The sequence below is a fragment of the Cynocephalus volans genome, chromosome 5 (genome assembly GCF_027409185.1).
Source record: "Cynocephalus volans isolate mCynVol1 chromosome 5, mCynVol1.pri, whole genome shotgun sequence".
NCBI lineage: Eukaryota > Metazoa > Chordata > Mammalia > Dermoptera > Cynocephalidae > Cynocephalus > Cynocephalus volans.
Window position 1 is genome coordinate 38418856 of NC_084464.1, and position 17578 is coordinate 38436433.

Sequence of the window (17578 nt, forward strand, 5' to 3'; positions counted from 1 at the left end):
TCAAAGATGCTGCAGCTTTCTCAACAACGGATTTATCAATCATTCCAAAGGTTGATCTTTCTAAAAACATTGCCTGCAGGGTGTGAGAGTGCATCTGTCTGGGACTTCCCCAGGAAAGAAAATAGAATGATTAGAGATTATGATGTTGGTTGTAGTTTAAATTGGTGACTTTGCCTTCTACTTCCCCTGGTTCCTTCTGTATTTGTTGAAAAAAATAGTACTTGCAGAATAAAAATGTAAGAACACCAAGAAATGCCGGAACTTGTTCTTCTGAAAGAAAAAGTTCCATCTTCACCTCTTTTTCGTAAACAACTAGACTCTGTCTTCCTAGATTCAATATAAAACACTGTGGTAAAACCCCATGAGGCAAAATAACCTCCCAGGTTATACTTTCCTCTGCCTCATTATTAGGAAAACTACTAAAGGCCCCGCTGGGATTCGAACCCAGGATCTCCTGTTTACTAGACAGGCGCTTTAACCAGCTAAGCCACGGAGCCCGCATGCCTCCTGCGCTCCAACTCGGCAGGGAAAAGGAAGGATTGATCTTTGTTTTTGTTCTGTGTGTTTGTTTATTTTTTTGTTACTGAACGTCGGGAGCAGCCCAGGCGCCTCTCCAGACTCTGAAGGTTAACCTCAGCTTAGAAGTTAAAGACCTAGGAAACCGCTCAGGGCAGGAAAACTGAGTACTTGGCGCGGGGGTGTGGTGAGGCAAACGCGGGCGCGAGCCCGACCCCGAGCCCGAGCCCGAGCCCCAGCCCCCGGGGCGCGCAAGAGGAGACTGCGCTGAGAAACTGCTAGAAGGCCGAGAGTTTAGCAGTTCATACCGACGTGGGTAAAGCATGACCTGGGGCGTCGAGGGGGGTGGGTGGGGAGCCACATTTACATGAGCACTCCTCTGGGTCGTGCAACACATTTACACCAGAACATTCCCAGCTCCAAGAACGGGTCCCACCAGAAAGCAAGCTCTTTTTTATTTCACGGCTTTTAAATTAAACTGTAATTTAATTAACATTTCATTCACTCCTTATCTCGTTTCTTTCGTAACATTGGTTTCTACCTACCTGTTTCTTGCTTATAAGATTAAGTAATCGAATTCCAGAGTCACTACATAAAAGGGCAATACTTCATAATTAATCTAATCTTGGAAAGAGATAGAGAGATCCCCTCCCTTATGTAGCTATAGAGGGAGAGAAGCTTTCTTGTTCTAATACTTGTCCAGAAGATCTGATTTGATAAAGTGTCAAATTGAGAGCATTTACAAGAATTTGTATATCGTCGTGGAGGCTTGTGCATTTGTAACGTTCCCAACTTATTTTGTTCTATTTGAATAAATCCATCCTTGGGAGTATAATTTGAACAAAGGGGTTTAGTGAAACGCTGAACAACAGTTCACAAATTGTTGCCATGGCTGTGTAAGTAACTTCCCAAGTAAACCCTATCATTATCATTGGCTGTTTTACTTGACATCTGATGTCCTGGTGATAATGCAGAAATCGATATTTCACTATTTATGAGCTGTATCAATATTTGAAGGATTTCTCTGTCACACTATAAGGCCACCATTGACACTTAACGTTGGCCTAAATACATGATGGGGGCAACGGTAAAAGCCCGTGACTCTGCCAGATTTCTTACCTTTTTACAAAGATTGAAAGTTTGTGAATTCAGCACTCAGTTTGACTGAGACTCAGTGAAATAAGCACCTATTTCCTTAATATTATATGATTAGCCATCATATTATTAGAGTGCTCGGAGTAAATATAATCGTAAACACACAGTCACATGTAATATGGCTTTGACCAAGTTATGGTAGACCCAGACAGCAGAGCCAGTTGATTTGGGTTTTTCCTTTGACTGGCAGCTGACAAAGTTTGAACAGAATTTCTAGGAAGTCAAAGGAGTTGTTTAACTAGCCAGAGATAAGTCTTGGAAGAAAATTGAGACTTTGAGCAATCATTTACAGAATTTGGGTGTGAACCTTATCTTCTATTCATTTTCCATTGTGACCAGGAAGGACCATGGAAACCTCACATTGGCTTCGCTGCACACATCTGAAATTGAAGAAGGTGCAGATCGCTGTGTCACAGATTGCTGATAATAATGTAAAGAAGTGTGGGAGTGGCAGATGGTACAGTTTTCCACATTCCTGGGAGTGAATTGAAAGAACAGTGTACTGACACAGGAGAAGAGTCCACCGCTGTGACACAGTTAGTTTTGTGTGTCAACTTGGCTAGGCTGTAGAACCCAGTTACTCAAGTAAACACTAATCTAGATATTGCTGTGAAGGTATTTTTAAATGTGGTTAACATCTACCTCAGTTAACCTTAAATAAAGGAGATTATCCTCAGTAATGTAGGTGGGCTTCATCCAATCAGTTAAAAGACTCTACAATTAAAACAGAGGCTTCCCTGAAGAAGAAATTCTGTTGTGAGACTGCCTGATAGTTTTCAGCCTGCTGGCCTGCCCTGCAGTTTTCAGACCTGCCAGTACCCACCCACAGTTATGTCAGCCAATTCCTATATGTGTGTGTGTGCGTGTATGTGTGTATTCTTCTACTGATTCTGTTTTTCTCTATACTCTTTCTCTGACTGATACAACCACCAAAGGAAAGAGTGGAAGCTGGAACTGGAACTGTCACAAAAGAAGACCCAATAGAAAGATTTCCAAAAACAAAGTAAAGGCATACCTTGTGTGAACATGGCTGAGAAATTTGAGGCAGCCAAGAGAGGCCTTCAAAGCCTACAAGACAAAGGGAGGTTTTTGTAGACAAACACTGAGGAGAGCAAATATGGACAGAAACTTAGCCAGCTGGGTTACAGTTTCTTTTGGAGGTGCATGTTGGGACCTGTGACTTCCAGGAATGCCCAAGGATCTGGCCTCTGCATCTGGAGTATGTGAAGAGGTAAAATAGGACCAGAAGGCACCCCACCTTGCTTCATTTCTGAAAATTCAGGCAGGCACGGTTCATGTTTCCAGACTCCTCTATGGAAACAGAAATGTTCTTTTGCTTCTAATGCAGAGAGGGTGATCTGTGAACTTGAATGAAAAAATAAATTTTTATTTTAACTAACTTTTACTGAAATTTTGTGTTTGCTTCCATTATGAAGGCAGGCAACAAACCACAGTGGTATTTCACCCTTTGTGAATATCAGTATTGGAAATCATAAATATTTTCACATCAAAATACAGTTGTTGCAAATTTCTTAAAATATCTTTCACGCTCACTACTGCATTGAAATTACAGTGTTTATTAGACCCTCCTGCTGGATATTATCTTTTAGTACATTAATAAAGTACCACAAATATTACTATGTCATAATTTTAAAATATTTTGATAACATATTTTAATATACAGTAATTGGATTCCTTTTGAAATCTTATGTATTTATCTTTTTATTTATATTTAAAAGTATTATTCTGAGATTATGTCCATAATCACCAAACTGCCCTAGTGGTCTGTATTAGTCCTTTTCTGTTGCTTATAACAAATACAAGGAAATGGGTACGTTATGAGAAAAAGAAATTTATTGCTTACTGTTTCAGAGGCTGGGAAGTCCAAAGTCCAGGGAGCACATTTGGTGAAGGCCTTGGTGGTGGCAACAATGATGGCAGGGTATCACATTGTGAAATGGCAGAGCAGAGAGAGAAGAGAGAGACAGACTCTCTCTTCTTTTAAAGCCCTTCAAACCTTGCCCCTGACCACCATTTTAAATTAATTCACTACGGCATGGTCCTACAATCTAATCACCTCTTCAAGGCACCACCTTTCAATTACCGTAATAGGATTTCCCATCCTCAACAGTTATAGTGGGGATTAAGATTCCAATAAATGAACCTTGAGGGACACAATTCAATCAATCCACAGCAAGGTCTGTAGCACAAAACCTGGCGAATACACCCCTATTCTATTGTCTGGAGAGGAATCCATAACTAGGTCTACCTTAATGTTTATGCAGAAAGAGCAGAAGCATGTATTTTTTGTAAGGGCTGTTGAAACCTTATGAACAGAAAACAAATATTTTCTAATCTCAATGTGTACATTCTCAGTATCAGGCAGTTTTACCCTTATTTTGTGGCTCTCAGCTTATTTACGATGCTGACCAAGCATGGGGATAATAATTCCTTCTCAGAAATAGAGACTGAAGCATATGAAAAACAAGTGAGCATTCATGTGAGTGCATGAGTCGATGATGCATGCTCCTTTTAAAGGTGTCAAATTCTGAGATAGGAGCAACATGCAGTGAGGGTGCCTTGTACAGTCTTGCTTGATAAATATTAAGAAAAAAATTTTATTTGAACGACCCACAGAGAGAAGAATAAGTCAGATCATGCCATTCTACAATGGCTTCCAATTTTTTACAGAGTACCAGTCAAAGGCCTCCAAGGCCAGGAGTGATCTCCCAGGATTTCCTGTCGGAGTGAGCAGGACTGAAGCCATGTTAGGACCTAAAACCGCATGGGCAGTGGGCAAATTTTAAAGGGAGACAGTTTTTTTATCTTGGCACACATTTCTCTGAGTTGTCTTTTTCCATGGTTATTTGATATTTCGAATCTTGGTTATGGGACAAGATGACATTATTTACATAAGTGTAAAGTTGTTTTCCAGCCAGCCTGAAGCTGCAGACTTGCCAGGAGGCAAGTACTATTCAGATCCTGCGATAACAGCAATGACGGGAGAAGAAAACAGTCTTGGTGAGATTTTGCACCTGGCCCCTTGCCAGTCCCCCTCCCTCCTACTTTTCATTTCCCACATTCCATTCTCTCAGCCCCATCTTAAAAATCCCTCAATAGATTTGAGTCTTGGAGATGACTTTAATCTGGCCGTTCTCTAGGTTTACCAGAGAAATGGGTTAGTTAGCCTAACCTCTCTCCTCAGATCACCCATATTCCTGAGTGAAGCTGACTTGCATTTTCACCAACATTTGACTTTGGAGTAGTATGTTTTTGAAAGGGGTGCCCTACCTGTCCAGTTCAGGCTGCCTGCATTCCTATCCGTCTCCACTCAGCACTGGCCTCCTCGACATTACTCCCAAGCCCACTCCCACCTCCAGGCCTTTGCCCTGGCGATTTCCCCTGGTCCAGATCGCTTTTTTCCCTTGGTATCTGTATTTCTCTCTCGTTCATCACCTTCGCTGCTGGGCTTTTCTATCGTGTGTGTGTGTGTGTGTGTGTGTGTGTGTGTGTGTGTGTGTGTGTGTGTGTGTGTGTGTGTGTGTGTGTGTGTGTGTGTGTGTGTGTGTGTGTGTGTGTGTGTGTGTGTGTGTGTGTGTGTGTGTGTGTTTGTTTGCTTTGTTTTTCCCTCCACGCGTTTATCAGTATTTTATTTATTTAGTACTTTATTAACTGTCTCTGCCACGACCATATAATCTTGAGAGCAAGGAAAGCATCTGTTTTCTTCTCGGTTGTGTATTCAGTGCCTCGAACAGTAATATCGGTCGAATGAATGAATGCATGAATGGAGAGGTGATTTAGGGCAGATAAGACGCCAGGCTTGCCTTCCATCGCCATTTTTCGGCCAGCAGAGATAGACCAAGGAAGGAGTAAAGACAACCGAACGTGTGAAGTGGCCGCCTGGGCGTCCACGCACTGCGAATCTAGGCCAGCCGGGCAAATGCAACTTTCTGCCTCAAGACCAGACGTTGCAGAGAGGGCCGGTGCAGCCGCCCTGTTTGTTATAAAATTATAACCTCCGTTTTATCACCTATGTGCGGGGCCAGTGGCGCAATGGATAACGCGTCTGACTACGGATCAGAAGATTCCAGGTTCGACTCCTGGCTGGCTCGGTGTGTAGGAGCTTGTTTTACTTCCTTCTCGACCCTGAAGTAGCTCAACGGAGTAAAAAAAAAAAAAAAAACGTGCAAGGTGAGGTTTGCCTGAAAGTCTCAGAAACGTGAAGGCGCTGTTTTTGACCACAGCTGGGGTCATCAGTTCTTTGCAAAGTAAATTCCGTATTCGACCTTGCGGTGGCGCTAATCAAAACGTAGCCAGAGAAACGGGCGTCGTCCCCACGTCGCGCCTAGCCTCGCCTGCCCATTTTGGCTGAAGAATGTAACTTACTAAGTAACTTATGAGCAAAGGGGAAGACATTAGTATCTGGAGATTCAGATTGAGCAATAATAATGAAAGGTTAAAGTCTCTATTTTGTTCTCCCCCATCCAGTCATTTACAGAAAAAATAATTAAGGATTCAGCTTCAGGTTTGAATGCTCCAAGTGCTTGGTCTGTACTTTTCATTGATTTCTCTGATTTAAGAGGCCGGTACCGAAACTCAAGCGCACATCAACAGAACACGCTTTTATACTAGAACTGGGACGGAGAAAAAGGGCAGTAGAGACGAACTCCGAACTAAGGGAGACCTCTTCCAGCAGGTTTCCGTAGTGTAGTGGTTATCACGTTCGCCTCACACGCGAAAGGTCCCCGGTTCGAAACCGGGCGGAAACATACTTCTTTTCTCCCTCCCCCCATGCCATTAATCCCTCCAAAACATTTTTTTTTTTTTTTAATTATCACGCCGTCATTAGTCTGTTCCCCTCCTTTTCCTGTCTTGCTAATTCCGGGCGGCAGTGCTGAGCCGGCGCTGCTCAGGGTGGGTCCGGAGTCTGGCAGCCTCGGAGGCGGACACACGTATCGCGAGGGGAGCACCGCCACTCCGGGTCTCGGACGCGGGGCTGCCCGCCACCCGCAGCACCGGAAGCGCATCCTCGCCTTCCCTCACCTTCCTGTTCCCGGCGGGGCCCGGCTCGCTCGTCTTCTCTATCCTACGGTCCGCGCTGGCCCTGCCCAAGCGGAGGGCACCGGCGCGGCCAGGGCCGCAGCTGGCATCCCCGCGCCCCTCGGACAGCCACGAGACTTGGGTAAGTGTCTCGCAGGCTTTGTGTGCGCCTTCAGAAAATGGTGGTAATGGTGGCGTCCTGCCGCCCTCCATATACTTGGGACCCTCCTGCAGTCTGGTCGTGGTCGTGGTCGTGGTTAGGGACCTTGGCCCCGACAGCCTCGCCTTGCCTTTTCTGTCTCCATAATAACAGCACTTTCTCTCCTGAGATCCCAGTGTGAATCACTGGGAAAGGCAGAATCCGGAGGCGAAGTCACAGAGATCGTAGGCCTGACACTGATGAGAAGTCCCCCTGGGCGCCCTAGGGCAGATAAAAGAGAGACAAAGAAGGGATTTGAAATGATTGAGCCCGCAGGACTGTGTCCTGGAAGAGGTGGTGGCGGCTGGTTAGGCTTGCCTGGCTTGGGTTCTCCCTCCCTCCCCAATTTACACGGCGTAGCTTTCGGGAAACCCCCACCAAGGAGGCACCGAAGGGCTGAGTCTTCCCCCGTCAAAAAAAAAAAAAAAAAAAAAAAGTAGATCCCAGAGTTAAGAAATGGATCAACTGTGGATTCTGTGTCTTGCTTTGCAGCTTGAGAAACGTTACTGGCAGCACCTGTTTAAAATCAGGACTTGCGCACTGGTGTTTGGCCTGGTACCTCTGCCGGACACATGGCTCGCTTCCATGTTAACTGGATCAATCAAACGCTTTTGTGGGAAAGAAGTCTTGTTATGCCACCTAACAGCCTCAGGTGCATACTCAGGATTTCCTTCTTAGATGTATTATTACCTTTTTCTAAAGGTTAGCCAAACCTAGCCTTTCAGATCACATTGCTGCAGTTCTCCTCAAATAATTGATATGAATGTGGTGTTTTTATGACCTTAAAAGAAGACAGGATCCCTTTAACAGCAGTCACACACACACACACACACACACACACACACACACACACACACACAAAAAAAAAAAAAGAAAGAAAGAGAAAAAAGAAGAAAAGAAAGGAAGGGCAATTCTTATCTAATGAGCTGTATTCTTTTTATCATTTATGAAAACAGGTTGTTTGGATAAGCATTACGTTTCCCCATCCTATTACTCCTTCATTTTCATACCTTCTCTGAAAGAGGCATGCTTTTATTATCTTGCTGTTTCCCTTAACAAGATAATATCTTGGCTAGCAAGACAATAAGCTTGGGCTTGTGCTCAATAGCAATGGAATACATTTTCTTTCTTTTTTTTTTTGGATCTCGTTTTCATTTAAAATTCCGCCCTGTACCACCCAGAGGTACAGGCGAGTTAATGCAGTGCCCTGAAAGGGGGTAAAAATCCCAGGGGCTGGGAAGGTGACAGGGACTTATCCCCATCTTTCTCTGATGCCAGTGGGCATCAGTACTTTAGCTGGGAAGCTGAGTATGCCCCTAGCCAACTGTTGCAGATAGGTGACTGTTTGGGAGCCTGTGGCTCACTCCTTCTGTTTAAACCAGATGCATTCTGGCAAGATGCAGCAGCAGCCCTGTGCTTTTAGACACCCTGCCCTTTCTCACCTTTCCTTCTTACCCCTACCTCCCCCAGTCTCTCTCACTTAACCAACCCCAAATGGAAGTTCATGCTGTGTCTGTAATACTTTGGAAGATGTAGAACAAATAGGTCCTGGAGAGTGAATGACACCATATTACCTCTTGCTCCTGTGGCACACCACATCTTGCAAATGAATTTTTTATTTTTATTGTATCCTTTATCCTCTCCTTTCTAAGCCTTGTGTTGGTAATCTTATTCCAGGCCTTCTCTCCAACCCCAAGGCCATAAGTAAGGCTGGGAGGAAGAGGTAGCCTTCTGATTTTAGGGTAGTGTTTGAGACTAGAACCCAAGTTAGAGCTACCTCCCAGAAACCCAGTTCAGTAACCATCCAGGGGGCAAAAAGATGCTGCTAAAATGTGTCTTGCATGTGTTTGCTGGGGATGAGGTGAGTTTAGTTCATGGGCACCTGAGGCAGACTTACACTTGCGATGAAAAAGAAAAAAAAAACATGGAAAAAAGATTTTGAGAGCTGGTCAAGACCTCAAAATTAATCTCATCCAAGATGTATCCCAGATCATCAAGCTCTTACACTGTTCCCTCCTGTATTAGTCTGCTAGGGCTGCCATAGCAAAATACCACAGACTGGGTTGTTTAAACAACAGAAACTTATTTTCTTTTAGTTTTGGTGTCTAGAAGTGTCGACAGGCTTGATTCCTTCTGAGGCTCTCTTCTTGGCTTGCAGATGTCCACCTCCTTCCTATGTCCTCACATGTTTCCCTCCTCTCTATGTTCTGTGTGTCCTAATCTCCTCTTCTTATTAGGATACCTGTCATATTGGATTAGGGCCCACCATTATGACCTCATTTTACATTAATTACCTCTTTAAAGACTATCTCCAAATAGAGTTATAGTCTGAGGTACTGCAGGTGGACTGCAACATAAGAATTGGGTGGGGGGGGCACAATTTAGCCCATAACACCTCTGCATTTCTGAGGACAACAATTGGTGTATTATGTACATTATGACACAGTTTGGGGGATTCCCCAAAATCTCACAGAATATTTTAGCACACCCTCATCTCTTCATCTTACTCATTGTTTGCATATTTCCATTATAGAAGAAAAATAATATTCGCTTATTATTTCTGTTAGTCTTTTTTAAACAAAAGCTATTTCTGCCAGTTAATGTAAATGTCACAGGTCTTTTTCTAATGAAAAAATGCAAGTCTTCATGGCTAACAAAAGTATTAGAAGAAGGATGGAGTAGATGTTCCTTCTTCTTCTGCAGCTACTGAGGGAATAGATACCTTTCCAATTTATAAAATAAGCGATCTGGTTAAATCAGGAGTTAAATTAAGAATGTCAAAAACAAGAATGTCAATCCAGTTCTGTGCAAAGTGAAATAAGTGATTCAGAACTTTCACTAACTTGTTCTGTTATCTGTTGATATAATTTTGTCCTTGGAAGAGTAATTTTAACAAAGAGGAATTGTTGTATTACTAAAGCCTTAAAAATTGTTCCCATTTCTTGGGAAAATAACTTCAGTATCCATCTTGGTAATTTCTTGCTCTGTTGATAGCATTAAAAGTCATTTCTCTGTATTCCCAAAAGTTATAAAATTACTTGTAAGATTTATCTGCCAGTGAATAATTATCCTTTTCTTTCATATTCATGAGGTAGTATTTGTAATGACCTCTATATTTTATTATTTAACAAATTATTTATTCTTTTTTGGACTCTTAAAATATGTATTTTTTTACATTAATAGACTTTATTTTTTAGAGCAGTTTTAGGTTTACAGAAAAATTGAGCAAAATTTAGTAAAACAGAGAGTTTCATATACTATTCCCTTTCCCCTATCTTAATTTCCCCTATTATTAACAACTTGCATTGGTGAGGTACATTTGTTACAATTGATGAACCAATATTGATACATTATTATTAACTAAAATCTATAGTTTACATTAGGGTTCACTCACTGTATAAAGTTCTGTGGGTTTTGTCAGATGCCTAACATCCACCATTATATATAATATCCACTGATATGGTAGCATACAGAATAGTTTCATTGTCCTAAGAATGTCCGTTCTATCTCAGATAATTTTTTTTAAGTTAACACCACCATATGTGGTGAGAACCCTCTCCTCCAACCCTCCTTGACTTTCATGGGAATGAAATGAGGTTTTATCTTTCTGGCCCTTTTTCATTATTTGTGTATCTGTCTCCTACGTTTGTAAGGTCTCTGGAGAGTCAGCCACCTGGGCTCCTGATCAGCTTTCTAAAGGTGAGTTTCCAGAATCTAATCCATATTCAGCTACTCAGATACAGTAGTTAGGCAGCAACTGTTTTCCTTGAATTTATTTGTCACCTGCTGTTTTGGCCTTTGATATGTGGAGATCATGACCCTCCTCCTTGAGATTGACTGAAGGAATCTAATTTGAAAAATACTGAACTCAGGAAACAGACTGTGTGAGCATTCCCACACTAGGAGATGGGCTGAGGAACACAATTTTGAGTGAGAGGGAAGGAGATGGTATGGTGTCCATTCTTTAAGGAAGTGTGTCCTAGGTCAAAAGCGTAGTCTTTGGTTAAACACTCTAATTCTCTAGTAACATAAAGGCCTCTAGGAATATATGCAGAATATTTAGGATGACGGTATCATTTATTATCCAAGTTGGGACACTTTTGAGAGTAAAAGGGAGCATTATTAATAATTATATTAGAGCAATAGGTGTAAATCAAGTCACCCTAATATTAGACCAAAAGATTTTTATGCCACAAAATGTCTCTCAGTATTGGTTCCTTCATTGTAAGGATAGCTCCCTTTCTTCCCACCCTTTCTTTTCTGGTCACACTGTTACTGTACCCAAAGTTAACCTATATGATCTCTGGCATCCTTCTCAATTCTTTCCTTTAAAAATTCTTTTTCCTTATTGTGTACAAATTTGCATTTAAAAAATATTTTGTTCTCTAAAAATTAAAACATTTCTTCAGTGGTGCATTTGGGAGAGAGGAAAAGGGACAAAAATTCGGTGTAAATTCATGTAATATCTAGGGAAGGATGTCTTTAGAAGAGAGAAGGTCAGTATAGCTGGATCAGAACTGTAGTGTGTCCCAGTGGCAACAGCGATGTCAGAAGCACTATTACTTTTTTGATGCCTCAGTAATTTGGTCTCCCTGAAAAGAGGGCAAGGGGCAAGCACAGTGAAGGAAGAGAAGTATCCATCTAATTTCACGTTACCTTTTCAGTGAAGAGCTGTTCTACACGGGAACAGAACTGTTTCTTTTCTCAATTTTAATCCCAGTTCCCAGAGTACCTTATAAGGTACCAAGGGAAATAAGGACTGATCAAAGCACACTACCACTTTGGTTCTTCCCTCTGTGTGTGAGTGTGCGAGTGCGCGTTGTGCGCGTGTGTGGCTGCCCGGTGTGGGGATCCAAAGTTGTGACCTTTGTGTTGCAAGGCTGCACCCTTACTAACCAACTGAGCTAAACAGCCAGCCTTGGTTCTTGATTCTTCTTTATACTCATCTCTCTCTAGAAGGAAGGAAAAACGCAAAACTTTTAGAAATTCTAGTTATAATGCAAAAATGGGGAGAAAAATAGATAATTTGATGTTTTACCACCATTTATGGATGGTCATTTTGTTAGCCTCGGGACATACAAGTCAAATCTAAGTTTGCTCACTATATCTAGATGGTGAGATTCAGCAAAAAAAACTCTGGAGTAGAAGAGAAGATAATTATTTTTTTTCTTAAAATATAAAATTGTGGAGTAGGAGCAGTGCACCAAGGTACAGAAGTTCCCAGGAAACGTGTTCAAGGGTGGGGCGGAAAGTGTGAGTAGCTAATCTAGACCCAAAGCTTAAAAAAGTCACACACTGCCCATGAATACCGGCTGTAGGCCTAGGTCCTAATTACCCAAACTCAAATCATTTTCTGTTCTTCCTGTGTGCCTCTGAATCTGTGCTCTTTTAAAATATTTTTATTAGTTTTTGACACAAAATTTGTCTGTGTAAGATAGAGAAAACACCAGCCATGTGTCCTCCCTGCCCCCCACCTCTTTATCTCTGAACTAACCCCCATGCCCTGTCCCAACCATGTCCCTTTCTCAACCCCCTAAGAGGTGACCACTTTCCCAATTTTTATATTCATCCCTTACTTTTTTTGTTTTACTACATACTTGTAGCCTAAATGTGTCATAGATTTACACATATAAATGGATCTATACTGTATGTATGTATTCTTCTGCAACTTTTTTTTTTTTTTTGCTCAGCCTTATGTTCTTGAGATTTGACCCTGTTTTGCATGTGGTTATAATCTATTTTTTTCTGTTGCTAAATAGTATTCCCTTGTGTAGATATTACCAAAAGGTGTTTATCCATTTTGTCTGTCCTATTGAAGGACATTTGGGTGGCTTACAGTTTTTTGAAATTATGGTGTTGATATGAATATTCTTGTTGGGGGGTCTCCTGTGCACATCTCCAAAAATTCTTTTAGGTAAATACCTAGAAGTAAATTTGCTTTTCAAAAATGAATGCACTAATTTACACACACACACACCAGCAGTTTATTTATGTGTTTTAATTGCACCACATTTGCTGAGCCTTTGTCATACAACTTAGTTTTCATCAATTTGATGGGTGTGAAATGTTATCCTGTGCTTTTAATATGCATTTCCCATATTAAACATTTTTATGTGCTTGTTCACTTTTCTGTGCTTCTTCTAATAAGTACTTGTTAACACTTTTGCTCACAGTTTTAAAATTTTCATTTTGTCCTTTTCTCATGGATCTGTAGAAATGGTTTATGTATTCTGTATTCTAATCTTTTGTCAGTTATATGTGATACCAATATCCTTGCCCAGCTTGTAACTTATTGTTTTACTTTTATGGTTTGTTTTGTTTGTTTGTTTTGGGGTTTTTTTTTGCAACTGGCCAGTACAGGGATCCAAACCCTTGATCTTGGTGTTATCACAACTACACTGTAACCAAGTGAACTAACCAGCTAGCCTGTATCTTTTTGATATGTACAAGTTATTCACTTTAATACAGAAAATTTGATTTTTAATATTAAATTTGTCAGTTTAATATTAAATGTTAATGTTTCTGTTTATGGTTTTCACTTTTTGTGTCTTGTTAAATATTTCCAGGAGCAGTGTGAGGAAGACAGAAGCACCACCTGGACTGCCAAAGCCACTTGCCAAGCACTGCCGCCACCATGCCCAAGAGAAAGGCAAAAGGAGATGCAAAAGGTGACAAAGCGAAAATGAAAGATGAGCCACAGAGGAGGTCGGCACGGCTGTCTGCTAGACCTGCCCCTCCAAAACCAGAGCCCAGGCCTAAGAAAGCCCCTGCAAAGAAGGGAGAGAAGCTTCCCAAAGGGAGAAAGGGGAAAGCAGACGCTGGCAAGGACGGGAACAACCCTGCGAAAAACCGAGATGCCTCCACGGTCCAGTCACAGAAAGCGGAAGGCGCTGGGGATGCCAAGTGAAATGTGCATTTTAGCTATGTGCTTCTAGTGACTCTACTGTTTGAAATACTATTTTTTTTTAATGAAGTTTTATAAAAATGTAAAATTTTGGTTCTTTTTTTTAAGTTTTGTTGTTAGCACACAGGACACTTCATTGTTGTCTTTTGTGGAAAGGGCAAATACCACTAATAGAAAGTGTCTCAGAAGCTGAATTGAAAAGGGGGAAAATAGGATTTTCTGTCCTGGTTTTTGAAGAGTGTTCTCTGTTCCCAGGAGAGATCCTCTGACATTCACACATGTTAGCCACTTTGGCACAGAAGCCTTACAGTGTGGGGAAGCAAATCTTCATGTCTTCTCCTTCCTTGATGCCATCAGCATAGACTTGACTTCCCCAATCCAAGAGTCTTTATGTGGCCTTGGCATCTCTATATCAACTGTGTTAGGTAACAAAACTCAGGCTTTCTGGTGATGACATTGAGATGGTGTCACTCAAAAGAGCTAAGATTCCTGTTTTAGTTTGAGGATTCATCCCATTGAGAATCCTGCAGGTTTTAGTTCATTTCCACCATGTCAGAGTTGGTCTGTGAAAAGTTCTTAACATGCCTCATGTGAAGTGTCCACTGGTCTGAAAATTTTTCCTGTTCAAAGCAGCAACAAAAGACGTTGTTGACTTTTACAGTGACTTTTTGGGGAGGGAAGTTTGTAAGTTGTAAAATATTACAGGTTATCATCTATGTCCTGCTGGAAGTTACTGTTTTTGAAAAGTGTCTTATAAAGCTGGATACAAGTTTGCTTGGTCAGGGGAGGAAGGGGGAATTTTTTTCTACCCAAAGTCATAAAGGTATTCTTTACTGCCTTGTAACAATTTCATAGTTTTTTGCTTTTCTTGTTTGTCTTTAGTCTACTCTGAAGTGATTTTTTTGAAAATTTAATATTTTTCCATATGGAATAGTGATTGTCCCAGCCCATTTACTGAAAACACATCCTTTCCCCACTGATCTGTAACACTGGCTCTTTCATAAATTAAGTTTCTGTGTATGTATGTGACTACGCTTATGGTTTCTATTCTGACTTACTGGTCAGTTTGTCTAACTTTGTGGCTATACTGTAGTACTGATTACTACAACTTTTATAAAAGGTCTTGATTAAAAACCAAGAAGCCTGCACATTTTATTACAATGTTGTCCAATCCCACCTCTACCTCCAACATCACCACCAAATTTTTTGCCCTTGAGAGTGTCTTGGCTATTCTTAGCCATTTGCTCTTCCAAACAACTTCTAGAATTAGATCAACTAGTTGTAAATCAAACAAAACAAAAAACACATTGGAAGTTTTATTGGATTCATATTAAATTTATAAATTAATCTGGTGAGGCTTGTCATCTTTACAATGTTGTCTTCCAATGAATATGGTATATCTCCATTTATTTAGACCTTTTAAATATCTTTCAATAAAGTTTGATAATTTTCTCCATGAATGTCTTCTTTTGTTAATATTTCCTAAGGACTTTATACTTTTTAATGCTATTAATATGGTAATTTTTAGTTATTAGATTTTCTGTTTTTTGCTAATGTTCATTTTAATTTTTGCAACCTTGCAACCAGCAACCTTGCAAACACCCCTAATTCTAATATCTATATATTCTTATGGGTTTTCTACATAGACAACCATATATTCTGTGTATACAAACAATTTTGTTTCTTCTTAGTCCTTGTACATTTTACTCCTTTTTCTAATGTTAGGTGTAGTCCAGGTGCTGAGGATACATCAGTAAAAAAACCAATATCTCTGCTTTCTCAAAGCTTATGTTCTAGATGGGGAGGGCAGGGGCAAGAGAAGGTAGAAAATATACAAATTAATGCAGCAAGGGGCCTTAAGAAGCAGAGGTGAGTGCTATCTAGAAAGGTTGGTTAGGAGAGTCCTTTCTGATTAGATGACATTTGAGCAGAGCCCTTAATGAGGTAAGAACAAAATATGTGAATAGCAAGTGCAAAGAGATGAGGTGGATATGTGCTTGGCATGCTGAGAAGAAGAAGGAAGCAGGAAGGGCTGGATTGGACTAAGGGTGAGGAAGAATGATAACTGATATGACTGCAGAGATAGCCATGGGTCAGAAAATGAAGGATTGTACAGGCTGTAATTTTTTTCCTGAACTAATGGATATGCTATTAGAATTTTGAACAGAGAAATGACACAATCTAAGAACTGTATACTTGAGCAATAGACATAAGAGGGCAAAAATGGACGGAGGAAGACCAGTTAGCTGTCACAACAGTCCAGGCAAAATATGTTGATGACTTGGACCTGGTAGGGAGCAATAAAGGAGGAAAAATTGGATGTGGGGTGTGAGAGAGTTGACAGTAAATAATGAGTGCTGAGTTTGGCTGATTGCTTAACCTCACTGAGGCACAGCTTCCTCAGTAGAAAATTAAGAAGTAATATTTTGCAAGGTTTTTAAAAAGAATTAGAGATACTATATGGAAATGATTTAAAAGAATTAGAGATACTATATGGAAATGATTAGTATTGCAATTTACCCAGTTAACATATTGATGCATAAAACTCCTTTGGAAATTTGAAAAAATAATTCATATTTTCCAGAAACTAATCACTACTGGAAAAACTGAAAAAAAAAAAAAAGTTTTGATGATTCTGCAAAACTGAGAATCAGACCAACCATATAAAGTCCTTACTTAAACCAGTAGTGTATATACTAAAACTGGAAGTACATAATACAATATTTCCCTTTGTAGTAATGAATTGCTGGTCATGCTGTATTTCCATCCTTAAGCCAAATGAAAACAAGTAAGAGTTGGTCAGGCAATGAGTGGAGAAAAGGCTTCTAGTAAGGGTAAAAAAATCTGCAAAGATGTCAAGAGAATATAGGGCATAGTAGATGTTCAATCAATTGTTGAATCAAAAAAATAAGGTGCATAACCAGACAAGTTATACTGGGTTTCTTACTACAATAAAAGATAATTCTTATTAAGTACTATTTGTTTTCCACTGTGTGTGCCCAGTGATTTATATGCATAATTTATTTCCACAGTCCTATGAGTTGAATAATATCCACATTTAACTTTACATTTAGTTAAACTGAGGCAAACAGAGATTAAGTAAATTGCCCTGAGATCACCCAGGGAGTGGTAAAATCCAGAATAAGACCCAGCCTAGGAGTCCCTATCGTTGAAAAAGTTGATCACTGCTATAAATCTCAACTGTAACTCATCCAAAAAAATAATTCGGTGTTTCTGAGTTAAAGTAAGGAACTTCCACGATACCATCAGGAAACCATCAAATGCAAGTAATGATATTCTACAAGCTAAACAGTGATTTCCAGTGAAAAGGATAGTGAGTTAACAGTATATTCCAGGGGAAAAGTGGTCATATGGAATTTAGAGTTTTAGTGTATCCCCAGTAACATAAAGGTATAAAGAATATTGTTTCTGTATAAGGATGTTAATTATTTAGATAAAAATATTCCTGAAGTGGGGAAGAATAAATTAGGAAATCATAAATCAGTCTTTAAACCTTGGCCACTTTTCTGGTCTATTTGGCACTTACATTTCTATCTGTAAATTCATAAATTAACATCCTGATTTATAACTACTTTGCGATTTGGGAGTCTGATATGAATCAGCCTCAGTAAAGGAATAGTTGTGGGGGGGGTTTGTCTTTTGTTTTTTATAAAAATGTATTCAAGAAAGTGATCTTTTCACTGGTGAAATTTCAGAAGACAGATAATTATAAAGAAGATAAAATAAGGTATCCAGATAATAAT

General features: G+C 40.2%; 1 protein-coding gene and 3 non-coding genes across 5 annotated transcripts; 3 read left to right on the top strand and 1 right to left on the bottom strand.

Moving 5' to 3' along the window:
* Positions 1 to 423: 423 nt before the first annotated feature.
* On the bottom strand, positions 424 to 497 carry TRNAT-AGU (transfer RNA threonine (anticodon AGU)). The gene has a single exon. It is a non-coding gene; the product is annotated as a tRNA-Thr (tRNA).
* Positions 498 to 5710: 5213 nt separating this feature from the next.
* Positions 5711 to 5783, top strand: TRNAR-ACG (transfer RNA arginine (anticodon ACG)). The gene has a single exon. It is a non-coding gene; the product is annotated as a tRNA-Arg (tRNA).
* A 584-nt stretch (positions 5784 to 6367) lies between these two features.
* Positions 6368 to 6440, top strand: TRNAV-CAC (transfer RNA valine (anticodon CAC)). Its single transcript has one exon. It is a non-coding gene; the product is annotated as a tRNA-Val (tRNA).
* A 156-nt stretch (positions 6441 to 6596) lies between these two features.
* HMGN4 (high mobility group nucleosomal binding domain 4) lies at positions 6597 to 15225 on the top strand. 2 transcript variants are annotated; one of them, XM_063097308.1, is made up of 3 exons: positions 6597 to 6853; positions 10564 to 10609; positions 13477 to 15225. In XM_063097308.1, exon 3 carries the CDS (start codon positions 13545 to 13547, stop codon positions 13815 to 13817), a length of 273 nt encoding a protein of 90 aa, XP_062953378.1. In that variant the 5' UTR covers positions 6597 to 6853; positions 10564 to 10609; positions 13477 to 13544; the 3' UTR covers positions 13818 to 15225. The 2 variants fall into 2 exon arrangements, with proteins under 2 accessions (XP_062953378.1, XP_062953379.1); XM_063097309.1 differs by lacking the exon at positions 10564 to 10609.
* The last annotated feature ends 2353 nt before the right edge of the window (positions 15226 to 17578 follow it).

Coding starts and splice junctions, on each gene's coding strand:
- HMGN4 (XM_063097308.1), top strand. CDS start 13,545: ATGCCCAAGAGAAAGGCAAAAGGAGATGCAAAAGGTGACAAAGCGAAA.